Source organism: Paralichthys olivaceus, chromosome 8 (assembly GCF_024713975.1).
Source record: "Paralichthys olivaceus isolate ysfri-2021 chromosome 8, ASM2471397v2, whole genome shotgun sequence".
In the NCBI taxonomy this organism is placed as follows: Eukaryota; Metazoa; Chordata; class Actinopteri; order Pleuronectiformes; family Paralichthyidae; genus Paralichthys; species Paralichthys olivaceus.
In genome coordinates, this window is record NC_091100.1 from 11,375,685 (window position 1) to 11,399,050 (window position 23,366).

Below are 23,366 nucleotides of genomic sequence, written 5' to 3' on the forward strand. Positions count from 1 at the left end.
CTGGGCAAGCAGATAATGAATATACCATATATAACATCAGTACGTGTGAAGAGGGGTCTATCGAGCAACTGAGGAGAACCTGAGAGGACAGGTCAAGAGGTTAATTAACTAACAGCTGAAAAAGTAGATGTCCATTCAAGCCTTTGGCGATGAGTCCTCATACTGATGCATGGAGCGTTAAATGTCGCCACTATAATGATAATGGCTTCACTTGGGTTTAAGCTTGGGCATTCTGTAAAGCTGCCTCACAGTGGCAGGCACATTTATGTGTCGTGTGTGTGTGTGTTTGTGTATGTGTGTGTGTGCATATCCATAGCTTGAGTGAGTGACAATCCTCCCCTCTTTGTACTGTCCATCCCTCCATCACAGAGCTTTTCCTCACTGACAGAGTTCACTGATTGACTGCTGTTTGTTAGTTAAGTCAGGTGAAGGATTTAGAGGGATTTCAGGTCCCTGGGGCCATTTCCTATTGAACGCTGCTCTGTTTATTGACTGTCGACTTGTCTCAAACATGCTCGCTATTCTTGGTGAGAGAACACCTTAGGTTTAACGTGTCGACAAGGTCAGAATTGTATTTTCCCTCATCATAGCCTATCTTATAAACTGTGCATCATCCCCTCAGTTGTTCTTCTCCTGTGGCTGTTATATGTATTTGAACTTTTCTTCTTTTCTGCTGAAAACCCTGCTGAATTTACCCTTTTGTCATATAAATATCACACCTTTCTTTAAAATGTGTTTATTGCAAAATGGATAAATCTTTTCCACCTTGTCATTTCATTGAAAATATGCTTTAATTTTACAGATTAATGACCAGAGGATCTACCCAAGCAAATATGTTTCCAAATAACATTGTTGTGCTCAGGAGAAAACAAAAAACTGCAGGTGAGGCATAATCTAATTTTTCACTCTATCGCTGGCTCTCTTTCTCTGGTCTTTGCCCAGCGAGGCAGTGCTGCAGTGGGGAAACTGTTTAAAGAACCTACTCCCCTGTGTGATCAGACTCTCGCCACGCTCAAATATGCTTACCGCAACCAATCAAAGCCCTTATTTGGCACTTTGCTATTTTTTTTTAAGAAGTGGAAACTTATTTCACCCCTTACCTCCACAGAAAAAGACAAGGAAGTGCAATAATGTTGTCACATTTCACGCACCAGTCAGCTCCCAATGGAATATAGACCTCTGCATTGTTGACTTGGGTAGAAATCAACTTTTTTAGCTGGCTCGGCTCGGAATGACTGGGGGCAGTGGTGCAGTTTTGAACAGCATGACGCCAAATCCTGGAAATGCTATATAATATAGCTTATAAATCCATAAGCTTTTCAGAAGCAGTCATATGAGGACTTGTCTTTTTCAACTATGATATTGCATTTATTTCGCCAGTGATGTTTTCAGGGAAATGTAGCAATAAATGATTTAAAACTTTAACACATAAATTAAGGACAATAATATTAATAATGTGAAGTGAAGCTCCTAATAATTTAAAATGTTGTAAATGTAAAGTGACCTTTGTAAACCTGAGATAAAATAAGAGAAATAATACATTACATCCATAATACATTCATGTATAGAAAAGATTAGTATTTTCATCATTATTTTGTATTTGTAAAAATAAGTGTGAATGAATAATGTCAGCAGCAATGTTAGGCTACATCCATAGTAGTACGTTTTCATTTTAAAACGTTTATCATGTGACCATTGATGTGCAATGGGCATGTGTGTGCCAGTGTTGACAACCCCCCCACGAGAGTTTGTGGTGATAAGAGCTAAAGACACTCAGGAAAAAAGCAATAAATTCCCACATTGTGTGTGAAAGTACAAATTGTGGCCTGGTTTTTACATCCGAATCTATTTGGAAAATTACAATCCAATCACGAAAGAGAGTAAAACTGTCCAACCAGAGAGCAGATGGTTTCCGCCGCCTGGAGGGTGAATAAGATGGTCGAGGGAGCAGGCTCTTCTGCGACACAGGGGTTGTAACATAATATTACAAGCCCATAATCTTATTGACCTTAATTTGAAGCCGTATATCCTGAGCCTGGAAGGTGTGGTTGGCTTAAGGCAACAAAAACACTGCTCAAGGAAAACACCTTCATTTTGTAAATATAATAAACTCATTTTCGATATTGAATAAAAAACATGATTTTTCTTTGATATTAACAGTTTCTCGACATTTCACCAAAACTGCAACCTTCCCCACAGACGTCAGGTTTCAAACCCGTCTCGAGTGTCTGACACTTTGTATAAACCCTGATGTGCACAGATGTAGCACTTTGCCACCACAACATAAAACCTTTTAGTAATGTTATGTCAATGCTTGGTTTTCATTAACATTATTATGGTCCTGGGTTATCCTCATTAGCTTTGAATTGATTTGTTTAAAAAACTGTATTCTGTGTTAAGAAGTACTTGCTTTTGCTGTTTACATGTGAGCAAGTTACCTTAGGAGAGGGGCTAATGGAGGGGTCTTGTGCTTAATGATGTGTTCACATATTGGTGACTGATAAAGTCATATCGGGAATTAATCGCTTGCACTGTTGCCTCATTAAGCAAAGCATGACGACCTGCCACAGGGCACTGGCTGCACACCCTGCTACAATCCCTCCAATCTCAATACATCACAGTTTTACTCCATATCTACTCTTCATTCTCGTGATGTACATTAATGATCCCATAGGTGGCCTTTCTCTAACAAATGTTTTTCTTTTCCATGCTTTTATTCGCCTGTCTCAGTTTCCTGGCTGTGTTTTTGCATGTCCTCCTTCCTTTTCTCAAGTCTTTAACGTTTTCTCTTCCCTGTCTTTTTCACTTCAGTCACCTTCACACTCATGCTCTGGAGAGATTGGCTCGCCTCTATTCGAATACCCCTCCATTTTGCACATGCCCACTGCCCTGATTCTGGGCCACATCTCCCTCCCTCCATCTCCAACTCTCCCCCTCTTTTATTTATGGGAATATGCTGATGTGGCAAACCCAGGTAAAGACAGAATTCTCTTTTTTCTTCTCCGGTTACAGCGTGAGAAACAGAAATCGAAATAGAAAAACAAGTGAAATGGTGGAAGAGTGAATGTGCACACACAATTAATCACTGAGCTGTCATCTGTCCTAAAAAGCAAAGCCATTCATCAAAAGGTGCAGAGGAGAAAGCGGGAAAGGATGAACGAGGTAGAGGCAAAGAGATGCGAGAGAGAACTATCACAGGATTGGTGCAGGATCTAATTAGGTCAGTGGCAAGTAACATGGCTGTGTTAATGCTGATCTTTGCTTCGGAGTTGGAACAGCAGGCTGGTGGGAGATCAGGGTCAGCAGGAGAGTAATTCAATCTCGTGAGGGAGAAAACAAGAAAAAAGGTAATGTCTTTAAATTCAGTCGCATGTTTGTAACACAAATCCAAAGTCGCAAAACAAGGGACAACATCACCTAAATGCCAGAGGGACTGGTTGTGTATTTTCCTCAAAGAGCACATCACGTAAAGCCAAAAAAGAGCAAGAGGAGAATAAAATAAACAAAGAATGAAATAACACATTTAACCTGAGGGAATGTCATCCTGACAATCTGTCATTTTACTTGACAGGGGTCATTCTTTCCTTTGCATTGCTGCCGTGGCCTGTCACAAAACATTAGAAAAATGAAAACTTACTTCAGTGACATTGCGCATGAATTTAGATTAAAAAAACCTCCACATCTGTTCTTTTTGGTGCGCCCCTGCTTGTCAGAGCTAAGGACAAATCACAGGTAGGGTTAATGGGATCCGTCTGTGTCAGAACATCCCTCAGGGAGAGAAAGGAAGGGAAGAAAGACTGATAAAATGAGGGAGAGGTGAGAGTGGAAGGTGAGGTTGCCACGATGCGCGATGGAGCTGAGCCGGTGAGGGAGGACGGACAGAGGAAACCGCCTCTGGTGCGAGTCATGCAAGGCTAAACTTGGGGAGGTGGCGCATGGTGAAAAGAATAATGCATCTTGACAGAACAGCACTCTCTGCCAACACGACCATTGAACCCCCCCCCCTCCCAAAGCCAAGCGATGTGGAGCACAAGCAGCACCTGTGAACAACAACTGCCACCCTGGGGGAGCATCAACAACCTAGCCACCTGTTTAAAAAATACACTCGCCAAATTCACACCACCCGTTAAAGTCAGTGCATTTCATGAGCGCTTCGCTGTGATAGATAAAATGTTCACTGAGAGGAAGACTGTGCGATTGACTGACTGAGTTCAGTGACTTTACGGCTTACGTGCAACTTTTACTCACTGCAGAAATCACGTTTTTTGTTTAATACTTATCAACAAAAGCTCTTGAATCTTCCTTTTCCAAGTTGACATCTTCGTCAGCGTCCTGTATGTTTGACACCTCTCCTTCATCCAGAGATATTTATATTGTCTTTGTTCATAGTTTTGCGTCTGTCGCATGTTAGATATATCATCAACACGCCCACTCACTCGCTGTGAATTTTCACTCTGACTTTTTGGGAATTTGGGTTTTTATGATCCATACAGTTGTGTGTTTCAACTTTATTGTCCCTGAGAGGAAACCTGTTTTGCAGCCAGTCAAAAAAACAAAAACTCTAAGGGAACAAAGGTACAATGAAGAAAAACATTAAAATACATAAATACATGTATGCATTAAATAGCAACAGAAAACCAAGAGCTTGTAAAACCATTATCAAACTAAAAATAAGACCCTCAACACTCATCAAGAGTGAACAGGGAATGTCTAATCAACTAGGTCATCATTATGCAAAAGGGAGTTTTCATTTTGGTCACCCTTTTATTACATCATATCCTCTTTACTTGTGGTTTTGTCCGTCTCTGCTGTGACATCTGTGGCAAACAATGTAAAGGGAAGGAACACACACTGCTAGCCGGTTAGCCAGTTTTTCTTATCATGGATTACGATTATTGATTGCCTTCGCTGCGTAACATGATGAAAAATGGAAAGCATTACATTGTCCTTGAACATTAATGCACACCAAGAAGATTTTCATAAGGAATGGTGGTGAGCTCCCATGATCTTACGCTGCTTCACAATGCCATCAAACTATTTTGTTGTTTTGATTGAGAGACCCCTAGTGGCCGAAGATACACATTGTAAGTTTAAGATCACCTTACAAATAAAAGGCCCTATTACAACACACACACTAAGCTCTGCATTTTTCTGTAAAAAAAAAAAAGAAGAAAACTAAAGGCTGAGAAGTGACTCAGGGATTCACAATGTGTCTGCAGATACTTTCAAGGGCAAGTGTTGGATAAAGTTAGTACTTCATTTGATCTTCATAAGATGCAATTTATGCAATTTCCCTTTCCCTGTGTGGTGCAGAACGTTTCAAAATTCAGCATGTGCCGCTGCTATGGTATGTAAATAGAGGTTTTTTCAATCTCAGAGCTAATGGCTGGCTGAGAGTCAAGGGAGGTTGTGGTTGTAGACTTAATGGAAAACCTGCTCTGCTTTGTGCCGTAGTAATGGGGGGAGATTATCTTGCCATGCAGACCGACTGGATGAATGCTCCTCCACAAATTGCTCGTACCTCTCCCTCCTTCCCACCAATCTCCCTCCCTCTCATTCTAGATGTCTATGACGTATATTATACACATAAGTAGCGCAGAAGCTTTAATCATGGCTGGGGGGACGTATAGCTGACAGTCAAGGAGGGATTTTTGGACTATGCTGTATCTCGAAATAATAATTTGCGTGTCCGTCTCTATACTTCTTCTTCATTAGACTCCTCCCATCTGGTTTGAGTCCTCTTCTCTTTTCTTTCTTTCTTTTTTCCTTTACTTTTGTCAGCTCATGGGCAATGCCACTGTGTTAAATATCCATCTGACAGGCTGCCTAATGTTTACCCCAGAGAAAGATCAATACCACAGCGCCATTGTCCAGACTTCATCCTTCAAGCACAATTGATTGTGTTTCTTCCTCTGCATGGACATGATGAAACCAGACAGATCTATGATGTGGTTTGGTGTCACAGTGAATGTAAAACACTGTCAATTAAGCCCTGTGACCATTGAATATGCTCATTGTGTCATTTGAAGGACATCATCCCTGTTACTTTTTCAATTAGATTGTAAAGATATTGCCTCAGGGCGGGATAGAAGTGAAATGGTGAGATAGAAATCATGATAATCATTAGCTTTTTATGGAAATGTGGGCACAGAACTGGAATTGGTCCCTTAAATCAACTCTGTTAGGCTTAAGATTCAATACAAGGATTTTGTAGTATTTGTACTTACTTATCTTCTTAGGACTTAATCCTCTTTGCCTGTTTCTGTAGCGCACACACAGATACACACACATTGGGGACTATTAATAGAAAGTTGTTCTAATGGAACCATTGAAATATTGATCATTCAGAATAATCTGTGTCTTGAAATATACTGAAATACCTAAAAAAAAAAACAGCAAACAAAATAGTAACTCTGAACATTCTGCAGACAACCCGAATGAGCCGCTGAAACTTTTTAATAATTTCGATTTTCATTCATTTCTTTTCTTCATTGGTTTGTATTAATATCTGTCCATTTTCAGCAAACATACAAACAGATATGAAAGAATCCTATTGGCTTGCTTTTTATAAGCCAAACAATGTATCAGTCAGGCTTTAGGTTTAATATATTATTTGTATTATTGTATTATTATTTGTGTGAAGTAAGGTCTTAACCATACTGGTCTGAATTCTTTTTCTTCAGTGGAGAAATAAGGATTCCTTCATGTATTGATTAAACTCCCCAATGTGCTAAAAACCACAACAAAAACCAAGGACCTAAACCCAGCGTCCTCGATTGTCGCTATGACCCTGACAAAGTGAGGGTAATTGAGACATTTTTTGGGGTTAACCAACCCTTCAGAAGTACATGCAAACTCTGTGATTGAGTGTAAATCACCCAGGACCTAAACATGTTGAGACTGCTGTGAGAGCCCTCCTGGTAAAGTACAGAGTGGGTCTTGGGTGCCAGCCATGCGGAGTACGTCTGAGAGTTGGGTGGTCAGCGGGTCAGCTGTGAGCACTCTGCAGCTCTCTGTCAGTTGCACCTGTGCGTCATCATTTCCAAGTTTCCCTGGAGAAAACCAGCCCCATGAAGACCAGGAGAGGACTTTGTCATCTTTACACCACTGTGACGAGGACTCAGACATCTGTTAATTTGACAGAGGTGTACTTCAGGAGCACCTCTGCATTAATTTCAAGCCACTTAAAGCATGTGGCCCGTATCTAAAGCCCCTATTTATAGTTGGATAGTTCCCCATCAGTAGGCGACTACTAATTTATGTCATTCCAACTCATCCAGACCTTTTGTGAATTAATGAATATACAGTGTAATGGTCTGTTAATGCAATATTGATGAGGTAATGCAGATAGTAATGAGATGTCCAAAGTAAATCAAAGTGTTCACATTTGGATGAGCACATACTTCCACATGTATTTACGCCCTTCTCCCTTCAGCTGACCATTAATTTAATTGACTGGGCTTGTTGTTGTTCATCTGTTACTTTTCAAGCATGGACAATTATGCATTTATCAATTAAAGTGCTGACAGTTCCTCAACCAGTGATACATCACTGAAATGTGCTTTGGCTTTTATCCCCATGCGCTGTGATCACATGAGCTCTCCTGCTTTAGCTCACTAACAAAGCATGTTTTGAGCTCACTTTCTCCAAAGGTTTTTATTTATTGTCAATATTAAGTCAATTTTTAATCATTTCAATCATTTTTTATGTCTCTGCGTCGGTGTCAGCCAGTGGCTGGAGGCGTTATGTTTTCTGGTGTTTGGCTTGTTTGACCGTCCCATTCTTGTGAAGAAGATATTTCAAGAGAGGAGGGAATTTATGCAATACAAACATTTAGTTGGACTCAAGGATGAACTGATTCGATTTTGAGATGTAAGATCAAAGGGCAAAGTTTTTCCTTTCCCTTGTGAATGAGATGTTTTAGGAACGTCTCCAGAAAATTCTTTCAAAGTTGGTACGATTATTTGCACAGACTCAAGAATGAACTGATTCAATTTTGGTGGTCAGATGTCAAAGGTCATGGTGGACTCGCAAAACATGTTTTTGGTTCTCTTCAACGTGATATCTCAAGTCCGCCTTGAGGGAATTTCTTCACATTTCAACCATTTGTAGTTTGCAATTCAGATTGAATTATTTGATTTGAGGGGGGGTCAAAGGTCAAGGTCAAGGTGACCTTATCTTAATTTGTAATAAACTGTACTGGTTGGCAGAGGCAGAAGCGCAGGGTGGTAATTCTAGTTTTTTCAAATTTCTTCTCTGCTATTCTGGGTGTTTTCCCCCATAAATCTTTTATTGAAATTGTCTTTGCTCTTATTCTCTGGGGTCTCACATAATGTCCTGATATATCTGTAATAATAATAATAACCTCCATTACATAAAATGGTATCAGATGATCTTTCATTGGACCCTTCATTCGTCTGTAACTGTATTTTTTATCAACTAAAATGAACAATATTTTAAACCATTCAGAGACTCTAAATTTGTTTTTCTTATCCTGCATTGTGATGTCACTGATGTATGATTCTGTGTTTTTGTTTAATTGTATTACTGTGTGGGTGTCAGCTGTTACTGTAAGTGCTGCCACAGTTGGTCTCTTAAACACATGGCTGGTATTGGCAATAGTCATTACAGTAATAGTAGTAGCAGCATGATTGTATGACTGACAGTGTGTTTTTTTTATTAGCTCAGTCAACATAGGGATCAATAGTAACTATTAAACATATAATTTTTGTAAAAGAGTAATTGTAGGATGTATAACAGGCATATAGGTAATGCTATTATTAGTGTTTTCTGTGTTTTTGTGTGTGTCTGTATGATGATGATGTTAGTTTGTCTGCTCATGTCTTTTCTCCTTCCATTCCTCAGAGACACGCACACACACAAACACACACACACACTTATACCCGGGTTTCCTCAAATCTTCCCACTGCTGAGAAAGTGGGTGGCAGTGCTGTATGCATACAGTCTGCAAACAGAGCTGAGGGGATTTTAACTGGATACGTCACAACTAAAGGGGGGAAAGAAAAGAGGGAGGGACAGAGGAGGGGAGAGAGGAGAGGACAGCAAACGATGAACAGAGAGAGAAAGAGAGGGGAGAGGGAGGGAGTGAGTGAGAGTGAGAGAGAGTAGAGAGGGATATATTGACTCAAAGCTGGTCTGCATGCTCCACAGTGTGTGAGAGACTGAGGACGTGAGAGCTGAAAAGATGGAGTGCTGGCACAGATGAAGACTGTCCCTGGGTACGTATTTGTGGACGGCTATATTTGTGCATGTGTCAGTTTGTGGAAAGTGTGAGTGCGTCCGTGCATACACATGTGCATGCATGTGCTCTGCGTCTCCGCATGTAAGAGGGATGGGAGCGAATTGAGTTTTTAAGCAACATGCTGCAAATGTGTCATTTGTACACGGGTACGACGGCAATGATTTTGGGTGTTGTTACATAAGAGCAGGATGAGAGACTGAATGAGTGAGGGTATTGAATATGGGAACAGGCTGTTTGGGTCTTTATCCCTGTGTCAGGTCTTAACGCACGCACATGTGTGTGAGAGAGAGTCTGTTTAAGTACTGTAACTTCCTATGGTGAGGAGGCAGTGATGTGCATGTTTTAAGTCTTGTCCTGTTAAGATAAAGGTGGTTTATTGTCAGTATATGAAAGATTACCTCAGTATCTGAGCATGTGTCTTGGTGTGTGTGTAAAAAAAGACAGAGTCAATATTTTATGATGCACAGGAGGTGAGTTATAGATAGTAATATGGATGCAACTGAAGAAAGGAAGATCTTTATATTATTTCTAGTGCTTGCTGACACAGAGGATTCACATTAGTAGCAGTTTTGATCAGATGCTAATGATTTTTCATTGCTTCTACATACAAACGAGATGTTTTCAGTTCAAAGGCAGAGTCGAGTCCAATGCGTATGGAAACACACATGATAACAGCTAATTTACATATGTTACAATAATCGGGTTGTTGGAAGTATTTCATCGAACAATATTCAAATTCCTCTAACTCAGATTTAAAGATTTGCTGATTTTCTGTATTTGTAAACCAGTGTCTTTGAATTTTGACTGTTGGGCAGTAAAAACAAGAAAAGTTGACGACATCATCCCGGGTTCTTCTGACATTTAATACAAATGAACTAATCAAAACACAGAATAGAATAGAACAAAACTTAAATGTCCACCAAAGTGGAAAATTGGCATCGGCGACAGACTACTGATCATTCATTAAAATATTAATTGTCTCTCACATGGCTAATAACAGAGCTGCATTTGGGGTAAAATTATCTTGGAAATCAAGATGTTTGCTAAACTCAAACAACCTGCAAAGACGTAAAGGAAGAGAGGTCACAAGATGCAACATAATGGACAAATAAATATATCGGAGGGGATGACAAGTGACGTGCATCCTCAAGTGACTTGTTTTCCAAACAGTGTTTGAAATGATGCTTTCTCGCACATCGTGAAAGTACATAAAAGTGGATTTGTCCGGACACTGTTTAAAGTATTGACTAAATTGACATTTTATTTGTGTGAACTAGTTCTTTATTATGAATAATTCTCACACATATTAACACCATTAAGAGTAGGCGATTTCTTTTTTAAATCTAGGCCAAGAGGAAATTTGTTTTCAGTATCTTTCAGTCTCCGTGAGTAAAAATAGGAAATGATAGCTTTTGGCTTAACTTGGTATGAGTTCGGTTAACGGTTATTTTGCTTCATTTAGTGAAAAATGTGCTAAGGACCGAGAAACGCTTGAAATAGTATTATGTAAATATTGCTCAGGGGACTTGGGAAGAGAGAGAGAGCAGTGAAAGGGAGAGATAAGGGAGGGATTAGAGTTAAGTGCAGATACACAAGTGACATCACATGTTCATACTTTGCAGCATTACATTTGAATATTCATTCAGAGCAGCATAATTGGTGTGCCGACACTTTGTGTGACTCACTCCAAGTGCCAGTGGATCTGCAGAATTTCTATTTCGGCCTTTGAGAAGTCAGGATTGCATCAATAGATGAAGGCAGAGACGTATTTTTGGTTTTCTCCAGGATGTTTCACATGTGTTGTGAATTTCGACTTGTCGCCTTTGTTGACTTGCCTTGAATAGAAGAAGGGACCCCCTGCTGCGTCCGAACAAACTCGCAGTTATTGGAAAGTTAGAGGCTCAGAGGAGGTGGAAGAAATATGCGGCGTGGTTTTGTCTTCCTTTTCTCATTTTAAGCCTCTTGTTCCTCCCCTCTGTTTCTGCCTCAATTGTTATTTTCTCACCTCATTCCTCTCTTCCAGTCCTATTTGACAGTCCACATGAGCGTCTCCAAACCCCCACCGCCTCCCTCCACCTCTCACCTGGCCATCCCCCCCTCCTCCACCTCCACCCCGTCGTCGTCGGCCTCCTCCCCGTCGGCGACGCCCCACTCCACCGCACTGCCCCCTCCCTCGCCGGTCAAGATCTCTATGCAGGAGCACTTTGCCATCAACGTGTGCCCGGGCCCCATCCTCCCTATCCCACAGATCTCAGACTTTTTCCCCCGTTTCCATGACTACCCCTGCACGCCACCACCTCCAAGGGAGAAGAAGATCCTGAAAGAAGAGACGTTCAACGGGGAGACGGGAGGGGGATACAAGGATGGGGAGAGGAGGGGGGACAATGACGGAGACAGGGAGGAGCTGTTGGACTCTGATGATGACGACAGTGAGTTCTGTGTGTGGTGAAAGTTTGTGTTTGTGACATAACTGAACTAGACAGCATAAAAATGACTCTGCCGAAACTAAATCAAAATTAATTTCTGCATTTTTTCCTCTGAGCTGCAGTGTGTGCTTGAAGAGTAATTGTGGACTCAAGCATTTTTTTTCCCAGAGTGTGTTTCATTCCCACTTTACGTGACACGGTGCCTCCGATGATTTATTTGTCAATGTTAGAATAGTGAGACTCAGTCTGCGAGTTTCTGTTCATTCCCCGAAAAACGTAATCAAACTAAACAGATCAATTCATATTAGGCAGCATCATGTTTTTAAGAGGCCATCTGCTACAAATATGACTCAGAGCTTTTGAGTGTGTGTGTGTGTGTGCGCCCCTTTACTGGCAGAGTAATTGCAGTGGTTTTTGTTGTTTTCAGCCTACCTGGGCACGTTGGAGTTCAACCTGCTGTTTGATCAGGAGAACAACTGTCTTCATTGTACTATTCACAAGGCAAAGGTACACGCATCTTCTGTTCATCTTCTTCATCCAAACAAACATCTGTCTGTGGTTGCATAATCCTCCTTGTAGGCCCAGTCAACAAAAATTCTCCCATAATGCTTTAGTTTTTGCACAAGGCGTCAGACCTCTTCCTCTCAACCAGTAGCATGTTCGCCACTATACTCTCCACAGCTTGTCAGTTCAACACAAAATCATCTCACGGCACGACAACGACATGCTAGACAAGGTTGCCCCGTCGCTGTGTCACACAGATTTGGCACAGCCGTCATACATACAAGGAAACCAAGCTTGTATTACACATCGAGTAAATGACGTTAATTATATAATGTTGTATATAAATATAATTTATATAGAGGGGGGAGGGGGCGTGGAAAGAAACACCCAGAAGCCTTTTTGAGATGTAACTACAGTAGAGGAGGTCTGTCATATTCACTGTCTTTTTCTGACCCTGTCAGTTGTGTGAAGTGTTTGAGGGAATGATGACGTCATCTTTGACACTACTGTGTGTGTCTGTGTATGCGTGTGTGTGTGTGTGTGTGTGTGTGTGTGTGTGTGTGTGTGTGTGTGTGTGTGTGTGTGTGTGTGTGTGTGTGTGTGTGTGTGTGTGTGTGTGTGTGTGTGTGTGTGTGTGTGTGTGTGTGCGCGTGTCTGCTTGTTTCCACAGGGACTGAAAGCCATGGACTCCAATGGGCTGGCTGATCCATACGTCAAGCTTCATCTTCTCCCCGGGGCTAGCAAGGTCACTGCTCCAACCTTACCTCAGTGGCAATTAATGTAACATGCAACCACACTGGGCTGTCCCAGACACTGACACTCCGCAGTTAAGTCCCACTTCACACAGACACTGGCTGTGAAAGGAGGTGATTAATTCAAAACTCTAAAAATAAGAAGCTTGTTGTACTTGATTTAACTATATAGCTAAAAAATAATGATTTACTTTTTTTAAATGATACTGTCCCCTGTCAATTCTTGTTCATCTGTCTCCATCAAAATGCTCTTGCGAGAAACGTGACACGGCAGCGGGCTAATTTAGTTTATCGTTTCAAGCTGCTGAGCACGGAGCATTTTGGTTGCTTGCTGCTTAATGTGGCTCGTCCACTGCTCTGCTTTATGGAGCACAAACAAGTTCTGGTCTGCTGCACCGTGCACTTGTCTTGTTTTCAGCTCAAGAGGAAGGGAAGATAAGGCTCGCCACAACAGCAACCGAACCGTCCTCCAGCTCCGGCAGGCAGAATGCAACCTGTTGTCAGCCATTTTGGCTCAAGGTTGACACGAAATGAGGTTATGATATGCCTGCGGAGGATGCCCGGGCAAGATAGTTTGAATAAGGCTACTGTTTGAGGTCTAAAGGTGCTAACAATAAGGACATCTGCAGGATTTTTGTCCTCCAGCCTTGCTCTGTCTATCTTCTCTCCCACGGTCAATGCTCTCCTTTCCTCACTTTCCCCCCTTATCTCCATCTCTATCTCAAAATCTGGCTGTGACCCTCTTTGACCTTGAAATACCAACATTGTGCGGAGAGAAAGGAGACAACTGAGAGGGAGGAAAAAGGGGGACTAAGAGAGAGGGGGAGTGGAGAAAGAGAGTGGAGGGAGGGAGAGACAGATGAGGGGAGGACAGCAGCAGGTGGTTGCCATGGAAACAGGGAGGATTGTTACACGGCTCACGTCAACAGGAAAGCGTTGATGGGGAAAGAGCGGCGGTGATGGTGGTTGGGGAGGGTAAGGGGGGGTAAGGGGGTGGGCTGCAGAGAAAGCGTGAATGAGTAGGTAAGTAGCCATGTACCAGCGTTTGTTAAATAGCCAACCAGACGGGGGGGGGGGCCACGTCACTTGAAAAGTGGGAGCGTGCAAAATGAAATAGTGACGATGACAGACACACAATCACACACCTACGCTTGTCCACATCCTAGACTTGGCATACGAGCGTCGCTATGAATAATCCAGATCACAAAAGGTTTAAGTTTCTGTCAGGATGTGAGTTGTCAAAATATTGAGCACAGCGGCACACGTCACCCCTGTCCCACATGTTGTCCTCCTCTCTCGCTCTCACAGTAACCAGTACACAGCTGAGCGTGCCCGCTGTGTCAATCATATTGCAACACATGTGGCACATGACCTTGCATTTATACAGACACATGATAAGACTTAAGTCACAGTCACACAGAGAGGAGCTCCCATCCTCTACCGGTGCCTCTCACACACACACACACACACACACGCACAAACACTCGCCTCTGTGGTGGTCACTGGTATCTTCATCTGCCTGTTCCTAATGGAGGTGCATGGAAAATTCACTCGGAGCCACACCATTCGCTCTCAGCTCTGGGAATCAGGGACTGGGGGAGAGGGAATATGAAGTACGTAAAAAGATTCATCCAGACAAATGGAGAGGAAGGAGGGAGAGCACGATGGACAGATGGAGTGCTTGAGATAAAACATTTAGAAACAGATGCAAAAGCACTGGACTGATGTAGCCGGGAAAAAAGGGAGGCTGGGAATGTCAGGGGGGCAGGAAGAGGGAACTGGTGATCTGAATGTTTGTAGATGGAGTATGTAGCATAAGATGTGTGCCCAGGAAACGAACCCAGTTAAGTCAATAAGGAGCAATGATTATTTGTGATGTAGTTATTCCACTGAGTGTTGCTGGCACACATACAGCTGTGCAACACCACAGTGAGTCGTGACTGTGCCTGTGCATGGCTCCTCCTGCACATTAATGAATCAAACAAATGACATGAATCAAAGGCACTCGTTCCCTTCATGGAAGAAGCTCTGGAGGGCTGACTCTTGTCGACGAGCCAAAAGTTTCAGAAAATAGAGAATGAAAAGGGAACGGTGGCAGGAAGGGAAAGGGAGGTAGAGAGGGGTGAGGCAGCACAGGCGGAACAATGGGATGTGAGGAACAAAAACAGACCAGGAGAGAAAGAGAGAGAGAGAGACAGAGGAGATGGAAGGGAGGATTCTGGCCCTGAGGCGCTGTTGCAAGAGGCTGACTGTGGCAGAAAGAGAGAGAGAGGATTAGGTGTTTTATCTGAGTATGTTTAATAATAGGCCTCACATTTTATATATATATTATATAGATACATATAGTATATATATGTAGCATTTTAATGTAGTAATATTAGACCCACTCTGCATATTTAAACAATAATGGTGACATTTAAAAATGTCTTATTCTGCCTCCAAAAACTTTGTGACTCTCCGACCTCAGTCATGCGGCAGTTTGTTTGGAATCAGAAACCACCTACAACCAGTAAAAGTACAAATAAATAAACAGATGTGTACTCAAGTAAAAGCAAAGGTACCATATGAAGTAATTGAGTAAAAGTAAGTACAGTCTACTACATCATTAACTGTGTCTACCTCAATCTTGTTCAATACAATGATGGTACATCATCTGTATTTTTTTAAATATGGTCAGACTCTAACCATGTTTCTGACATGTGCCATGTTCCATTTTTTACTTAATAATGCAATTTAGAGGACTTTCTTCATATGTGTGGTAAAATACATTTTCAATTGGAGCTGTGTAATATCGATGGCTCCAGGACAGTGTACTGTATATGTGGTTGCCTTAAAACAGTGCTCGTGTTCATTGTCAAGATGGATGATGTCAGCCAGTGCAGAGCTGAGACTCACTGATGGCACACAGGGAAAAGTTACATCAACATCAAGCTTCAGCTGCACAGATAACAGTCACTGTTTCACCTTTCATTGTTATGGCTTTTTATTCATTTATTAGTTGGCATTAAGAAAAATATACAGTTTCATAAGACTTAAACCACTGCACTGTATTTGTACTTCCAGTTATGTTTTCACCCTTGTCCGTTAGTTAGTTAGTTAGTTAGTTAGCAAAAAAGTACAACTACGGATTATTACAAAACCTTGTGGAACGATGTAGTATGAATCTGGCAAGTACCCATTCAATTTCTGTGCGGATCTGGATCAGGGATTGATCCACAATTGTTTTTTCCACTTCTTTAAACATTGCGATGTAGAGCATTTTTCAACATTTTCATGGATTTCTCACAAAATAATCTTGATGAGAAAAAATCTGACCTGTTTAGTGGACAGTATGACTGTGTGGAAGAGCCAAAAAAAATCTGCATCTTGTTTTGGTGAAGTATGCACTGTACTGAGTGCCTGTTTGTAAGGGCTTTACATTTTAACTATGCAGAAATAACTAGAGTAAAAAAATACATATTTTCCAATTTAGAGATAATCTTTAATATTTGTCTCTTAAATGTAGAGATATAAAAACAAAGTGGCATACATTTGGAAAAACCTACACTGCTCCAGTAAATACTTTCCATCAATCAGTATCTCCTGCAGCTAAGAATAGCCAGTCACTTCTGCCTTTGGCTCCACAAGGTCTTATTACCCCATTTAACAATAACACGTTTAAAACTTTGTCATGAGAGCCAGAGGTCTGGTGTGGCGAGACTTGCTGGTGGGAATTTACGTTCCTCTGGAGTCAGTAAAACACATTTCTAGAAGGGTTTATGAACATTGTAATAAATACAAAAGAAAATCTTGAATAAAAAATTAAACAAGATGAACACATCCTGGAGGCGACTGTGTGAAATGAGGCAGAAAGTGGCTGCAAACTTTATTTATGGATGGTGAAGCTATTAGGGGCTCGTGGGCATTTCCTCTCCTGGAAAGCTTAAATTTTTCATGCTGATTGTGTTGTGCAATTTAATTGACTGCTGTGTTGTGTTGCATTTGAGGCTGGCTGCTTGTTTTGGAGGTCTGGCCTGTGCTAATGCACTGTTTTATAATGTTGGGGAGGAGACAGATGGACAGGTGAGGCGGGGGAAGCCTCGTGTCCTCTCACTCTCCTCTACAAAGTAGGCAGCAGATGTCTGCCATTTCCTTAGGGACAGAGATAAATGATGTTTCCCCACGTTTTTTTCTCTGCTTCCTTCTTCCTTGATCTCTCTGTGTCCCCCGTTTTGCTTCCATTTTCATGATCTTTCATTCTCTCTTTCTGATCTGACAAGTTTGCTCCCTCAACCTTTAAACATTGCTCACTCTTTCTTGCCTTCTTTTGATCCCTCCCTCTCTTTTAATTTCCTCTCACATGTCCTCCTCTTTTTTTCCTCCTCAGGCAAACAAGCTACGGACAAAAACCCTGAAGAACACGCTGAACCCAGTGTGGAACGAGACGCTGGTGTACCATGGCATCACAGCAGCTGACATGACCACAAAAACGCTCAGGTAGGTGCTCGGCTTTGAATTTCACTCTGGCCAGCAATTAGCAGTATTCTCCAGACAGCCGAGTGACCACTTTATTATGCCGTGGAGGAAGATTTGTGCTTCCAATCCCCCAATGCCTCTACCAGCCGCCGTCTCTGCTTCCCAGTTGGCTTGTCCAGGTGATTCATTATTGCATCCAGGCGACACCCGCCAACTGTTCCACTTGCTGTTGCTGCGGTAACTGCTCAGGTGTTGGCTCAGGAGTCTCCGCCCACCTCCTCCTCCCTGCAGTCCTCTGCATATGGAGTGATTGAGGTCAGGCGTCACTATCTTGGCCCAAAAAGTCTGAGGCACTCGTGTCTTTCTTCATGTGTAAGATGATTCGGAAATGAAGTTTCGCGAGTGTTTTGTTTGTGAACATGTGCGCTGCGTACGATCAGTGTCAGCTCGCTCGGCAAATTCATAATGGAGTTGGATGGCATTGTTTATCCTAAGGACACAAGAGCACAAAAGCACGTGCACACACACTTGCATGCAAGCAACCACACACACACACACACACACACAGAGTTCTCGTCTGCACTGCCCACAAATGCAGGCAGTCAGGTGTGTGCTTATCCTCTTGTGTGTATGTCAAGGGCAATCATTGGCAGGAACGAACATGTTTGGCCCCTCCTCTGTCTGTATGTAGAGAACAAACACACACACACACACACACACACACACACACATATAAATGGAAATACACCATTTACTCGCATTCACAAACTCACAAAAGAAGCAGCTTAAGATGAGAACCCTCAAACTAAAGGAAACCCACCTGACCTCTGTTCAAGGACATAGCCCACAGGCACAAACCAGCAGTGTGGGTAGTCAAAATGAAGAAGACGAGTAGACAGAAGAATGTGACCAATGTCAAGCATAATATGAAGAGAGAGAGGGAGAGGCAGAGTGAGAGAGAGGTGGCTGCCAAGATCAACAAAGAGAGCTGGAGCAAGAGCATGAATGATGCCAAGTGACAGTTAAGGGGATGAGGAAGAGGAAACCAGGGAGGCCAAGACTGAGGAAGATGACTGCATAGAAACACGGAGAGAATCCATGACTCAATTGACAGACAGAGAGAGAGAATATGAAATGGAGAGACTGCTCGCAGAGATGGATAAAGTGATGAATGAAGAAATTCACTTCAGCTGAGAGAAAGGAGGAGACGGAAAATAGGGAGGAGTTTACTCAAAGGGGAGCCAAGAAATGAAAGAATGAGGACAGTAAGAAAAATGTGAGACAGCAAATGAGCAGGAGTGAATGAAACGCTGTCTGACAGTGGAAGCGCTGGAAACCTGTTCAGGCGCCGACACGAAGACTCAGCCAATAGATAGACTTTGTTCTCATTGCTCCACAGACAGCAGCGAGCAGAGACACAGAGAGGGATCCCTGGAGAGATGTTTACTCACTGGGTTGTGCCCTGCTGTATCCTGCTCTGCCGGTAGCAGCAGGGTGTAGAGCAGGGGATGCTGTGCTGATGTGGCTGCTGAGGACTTAGACGCACATCTGTCTCCACTCAGCCTCTCTGTAGACCTGCCTGAAGGCCTGGATGGTACAAAGTCTATAGTTAAACTGGGCCAAACCGAATTCAGACTTAAGGGAGTTTTCCTTCGCGTATGTTTAAATATGTTTCTCACCGTTCTGCACTACAGCCCAACATCACACATGATGATAAAAGCTGGAACGCGGCCAAACACTTTTTGAGTCATTAAAAATTTCTTTTGGTGTCAAGTCCACCCTGCTGCACGGCTCTTTGTACTGGAGGACAAATGCAAATGGATTTATGTGGTGTGCGAAGAGGAGGGAGAAGACTGGTTTTGTGTATTTATTTATATATTTTACCATTCAGTCACTTATTTGCAGTTGCGCTGATTATATAAAGCCATTATGCTGAGGCAAAATGCACTTAAATAGAAAAAGGAATGGTGATGAAATGGCTTCAAGAAAAAATAAGTTGTAATGGCATTAATTTTTTATGCTCAACTCTGTCGCTCTGCGTGCAGAGTGTATCTCTAAGGGACACTGGAGGTCCAGTCTGTTATTAAGAATGAAGCAACTGAGTAAACTCATAACTAATTTCCTCAATCCAGACGTCACGCTTGGCTTCATACTGGCTAATCCCTTGATTGGTGCAGGAAGGCTGCCCGAGGTGCTCAGGTCTTGAGTCAAAATAAAAGTCAGAGTGACTCGGGATTCCATTGTCGCCTCATAGCAAGAAGGTTCTCGGTTCGAGTCCCGGGTTTTTCTGAGTCTTCTGGTGTCAAGTTTGCATGGTCTCCACGACAACATGCAGATTTGGCTTACTTTAATTGAAGACTCTTAATTGTCCGTAGTTGTGAATGTGAATTTTTATTTGTCGCGCTACCAGGTATTTATTTGATAAGCAGATGTTTGGCTATGATAACGTAGACACTCATGATCGTTTGCTGATTGGGACTTTTCTGTCATGACGTAGCCCGATTCATCTTGTTCCTATCACACGACCCCCTTCCAGAATAAAACAACAGGCATGAGCCTTGGCTACCAGTGTAGAAAGCAACATGGATATTCAGATAAAAGCATTGCTGACCCGGTTGTCTTAGTTAACATTAGCTTGCATTTTGCAATGAAACTGTTAACATACAGTATGTAGGACTCAAATTGTTAATAGAGCAATCTGCAACAATTCCTGTTTTGGATGTGTCCACTTGATTATGGATGTAGCCTCTGTATGTTGGCCCTGTGATACGCCAGTGACCTGTCCAGGGTGTACCCCACCTCTCGCCCAGTGTCAGCTGGGTTGGCTCTTGCCCCCTCCCCACTTTTTAAAGGATATACATTCAAGATAATGGAATGGATAATGATTTGAAATACACTGCAAAAAAGTTATTCAGTCTTGTTAAATCTAAAAATCCTAATTGTCTGGAAACTCTTCAGTAAGAGTGTTCGTCTTCTTTGAAGTCTGAACGAGACACAGCAAGTTCTTCTGAAGAAAGTTTTATTACAGTGAGGCTGACACAATTTTAAGATAAGGTCCAAATGTATCTATCAGTTGCTGCAGTCTGTTTCTGCCTTTGGGCAAATTTCAAATTAGAAAGCAATGACAGTGATAATGTGGCGCCCCAATCCTTCCACATATTTTAATGACACAACTGTTTTATGTCCATTTTAATGCGCACAAAAAATTGAGGTGAGCTGTAGATTGCAGCATATCTTGTATGCAAATCTCATATTTAAAACTCCTTTTGGCTTTTAATGATTATCTGGCTGCCAGTTAGTAGAGGAGAGATGGAGCATGTGGAGGTGTTATGATGGGAGGTGGGTGCAAGACATCCAGGTTGTGTATCTGAGTGTGTGTGTGTTATAGGACTACTAACATGATGTTAGCGTCAGGTCTGGCCTCTCTCTTTCTCTCTCTCTCTCTCTCCTATAAATTTCTTCCTTCCATCTCTCCATCCTTCTGTCGGGCCTTGTAATAGACTCGCACCATCCTCGACTGTGGGGAGATAGGGACAAATCTAGGATTTGATTTGGTATTGGATGGAGGGCGATGATGAGATTGGCTCATGGACACCTCAGGTGATATGTCCAGTCTGGTTCGGATATGATCAGGAAGAAAAAACATTTTTATTAAGTATTACAGTGCTATTTTTAGTTGGGTTTGCTTTATTCTTAGAGATGCTAGCAGCACGACCAGGGGGGCAATGTCAGTTGGTCAGTTAAAACAAAAATACCTCAACAATGGATTGCCATGGGATTTTGTTCAGACGTTCATGATCCACAAACAATACTTTTTCATGACTTTAGCGATGGCCTCAATTTTGCTCTATGAGCATGTTAGCATACTGATGTCAGCATTTAGTTCACAGTGACTCTGTGTCTAAGTTCAGCCCAGTGACTGGATACAAAGATGGACAACATGTCTCCAGTTCCTCCAAATGTACAAAAGTCAAGCCAAAATAACCAGCATACAAGTGCTGCCGTCTTGCTTTAGTGCCGTCATTTGGAGCCAGAGTCTGTGCAGTAGTTATGGAAGGGTGGAGGTGCTAAAGGGTTGTCCCGCAGATACCCTTACCTGACCAATCATGTCTCATGAATTTTTATAGTTACTGATGCCCCATCTGCTAACATGGAGGAGACAGGATTTATGACCTACACTGCAGCCAGCCACCAGGTGGTGATCAAGATGTTTTGGCTTCACTTTTGGGGGGCTGTAATGTTGTTCATATTGATGGTACATCTTCAGAGAGCCATGGGTGTTAGCACAGAGTTTATTAGTATTCAACAGAAGGCTGTTTCGATTTTCTGAAAATGTTATCTGATATTTAAATTGTAAATGAATTTAATTCTGGGATTTTTCCTCCAAGGAAATCAACAAAGGGTCTGATGGGTTTTTTAAGCCATGCAATTTATCTGCATGATAAAAATCTCAAACATTTTATCTGGCATATAATATACTGTATCGGTTCAATTAATATTTTGGAGCATGAAGTGATGCCCAAATATAGGAAACAGAGAATTAAGCCTTTAATCACACAAGTCTCTAGAAATGCAGCTGATGGGAATTCATTAAGTATGATTATAAAGATCGAAATGAAAGCGCAGCCTATTTTTTATTCTATTGATACTTTATAAAAGGTAATCCTTGTTGACACTATACTTCTGAGCTAATAAAGACAAACCTTCACAAGTACAGACACCACGCAGACATGCTAAAACCCTGCTAATCTAATATAACTCAGGAGGCTGCAGCGACACCACGTTCAATTTTAGCACCTCAGGTTGAACAGATTCCACGAGCATCTGTTTGGTTTTTCAGAGGAATTTCTGAAGCTGGTAAATCAGGGGGAGAGGGTGCGAGGTAACAGATCCAGCGTTTGCACCGAAGGAGCCAAATGTTTGGGCGGAACTGGTGTCACATCCTGGTGCAACCTTCGTCTCAGCGCAGACACCCTGCATGTATGACAGAGCAAAGGCACATAAAGCATCTGACAGCCGTGGTCGTGAGTCAGAGTTATTCTGAAGCCTGTACCAGAGATACTCATCAGTTATGACTAAAAGGCTGGAACCAGCATGTCAAATGTCCAAATGTCAGAGGCGACCAGAAGAGTACAGGAAGAGGGGGAAGGTGTGTGTGTGTGTGTATGTGTGTGTGTGTGTATGTGTGTGTGTGTGTGTGTGTGTGTGTGTGTGAAGACAGAGAGAAGGAGAGGGCTGTGAATAGTAAGCGATATCAGAGGAGAAGAAATCAGAAGCTGCATCAGTCCTTCAGGGAGTATTTGAGCACAGAGGGAATGTTGTAGTAGGTGATTGGCTGTGAAGACTCTACTGTAAATGATTGATTCACCCTCCATCAAACAACCGCATCAATCTGAACGAACGTGCTGCAGCAACATAAAAGATGATACTGATTCAGTTGTCTTTAACTTCACTGTGCAAGACGGAAACGAAACAGAAACTAGACAATTATAGGGCTGGTGTTGGTTGAAGAACACAATCAAAGGTTCATTACAGGAGTGAAATTCAAAGGGGTGGATCCAGTAATTTGTTTTCACTTTTTTTAAGAGAGTGCTGAAAATGTCCTATCCGCAATTTCCCAGGGAGTGATTCATGAATCTGGATGAAACAAATCTGTCATATGTAAGGGACTGATATCTATGAATGTGACCTATTTAGTGCAACTTGATTGAATTTAATGGGACTGGCAGAGGTATGCACTCTACTGAGTCTTATTCTAGTTTTAGCAATACAAATATACAAAAGTGCGACTTTAGGGAAAAGGGAATCTCGATTGGGCAGATGGTCCACGACATTGGCGAGAATGAAATGTCTCAACTGTCGAATTGGTCTGTCGTCACATTTTGAACAGACGTACATGCTCCTTAGATGATGAATTCTATTAACTTTAGTGATGCTCTGACTTTTCCCTATGACCCACCAGCAAAG

General features: G+C 42.1%; 1 protein-coding gene across 2 annotated transcripts in view; it reads left to right on the plus strand.

Annotated features, from left to right (window-relative positions):
- Positions 1 to 802: 802 nt before the first annotated feature.
- The window catches only part of doc2g (double C2-like domains, gamma), a 42,358-nt gene continuing 19,794 nt past the window's right edge, over positions 803 to 23,366 (plus strand). Inside the window, exons 1-6 of one of the 2 annotated variants that reach the window (XM_069530548.1) lie at positions 803 to 882; positions 9,172 to 9,239; positions 11,286 to 11,691; positions 12,116 to 12,195; positions 12,863 to 12,937; positions 17,311 to 17,420. In XM_069530548.1, the coding sequence (XP_069386649.1) occupies positions 11,304 to 11,691; positions 12,116 to 12,195; positions 12,863 to 12,937; positions 17,311 to 17,420 (653 nt within the window). In that variant the 5' untranslated portion in view covers positions 803 to 882; positions 9,172 to 9,239; positions 11,286 to 11,303. Of the gene's footprint in view, positions 883 to 9,039; positions 9,240 to 11,285; positions 11,692 to 12,115; positions 12,196 to 12,862; positions 12,938 to 17,310; positions 17,421 to 23,366 lie in introns of those variants that run through there. The other variant, XM_069530547.1, reaches the window with a different exon arrangement.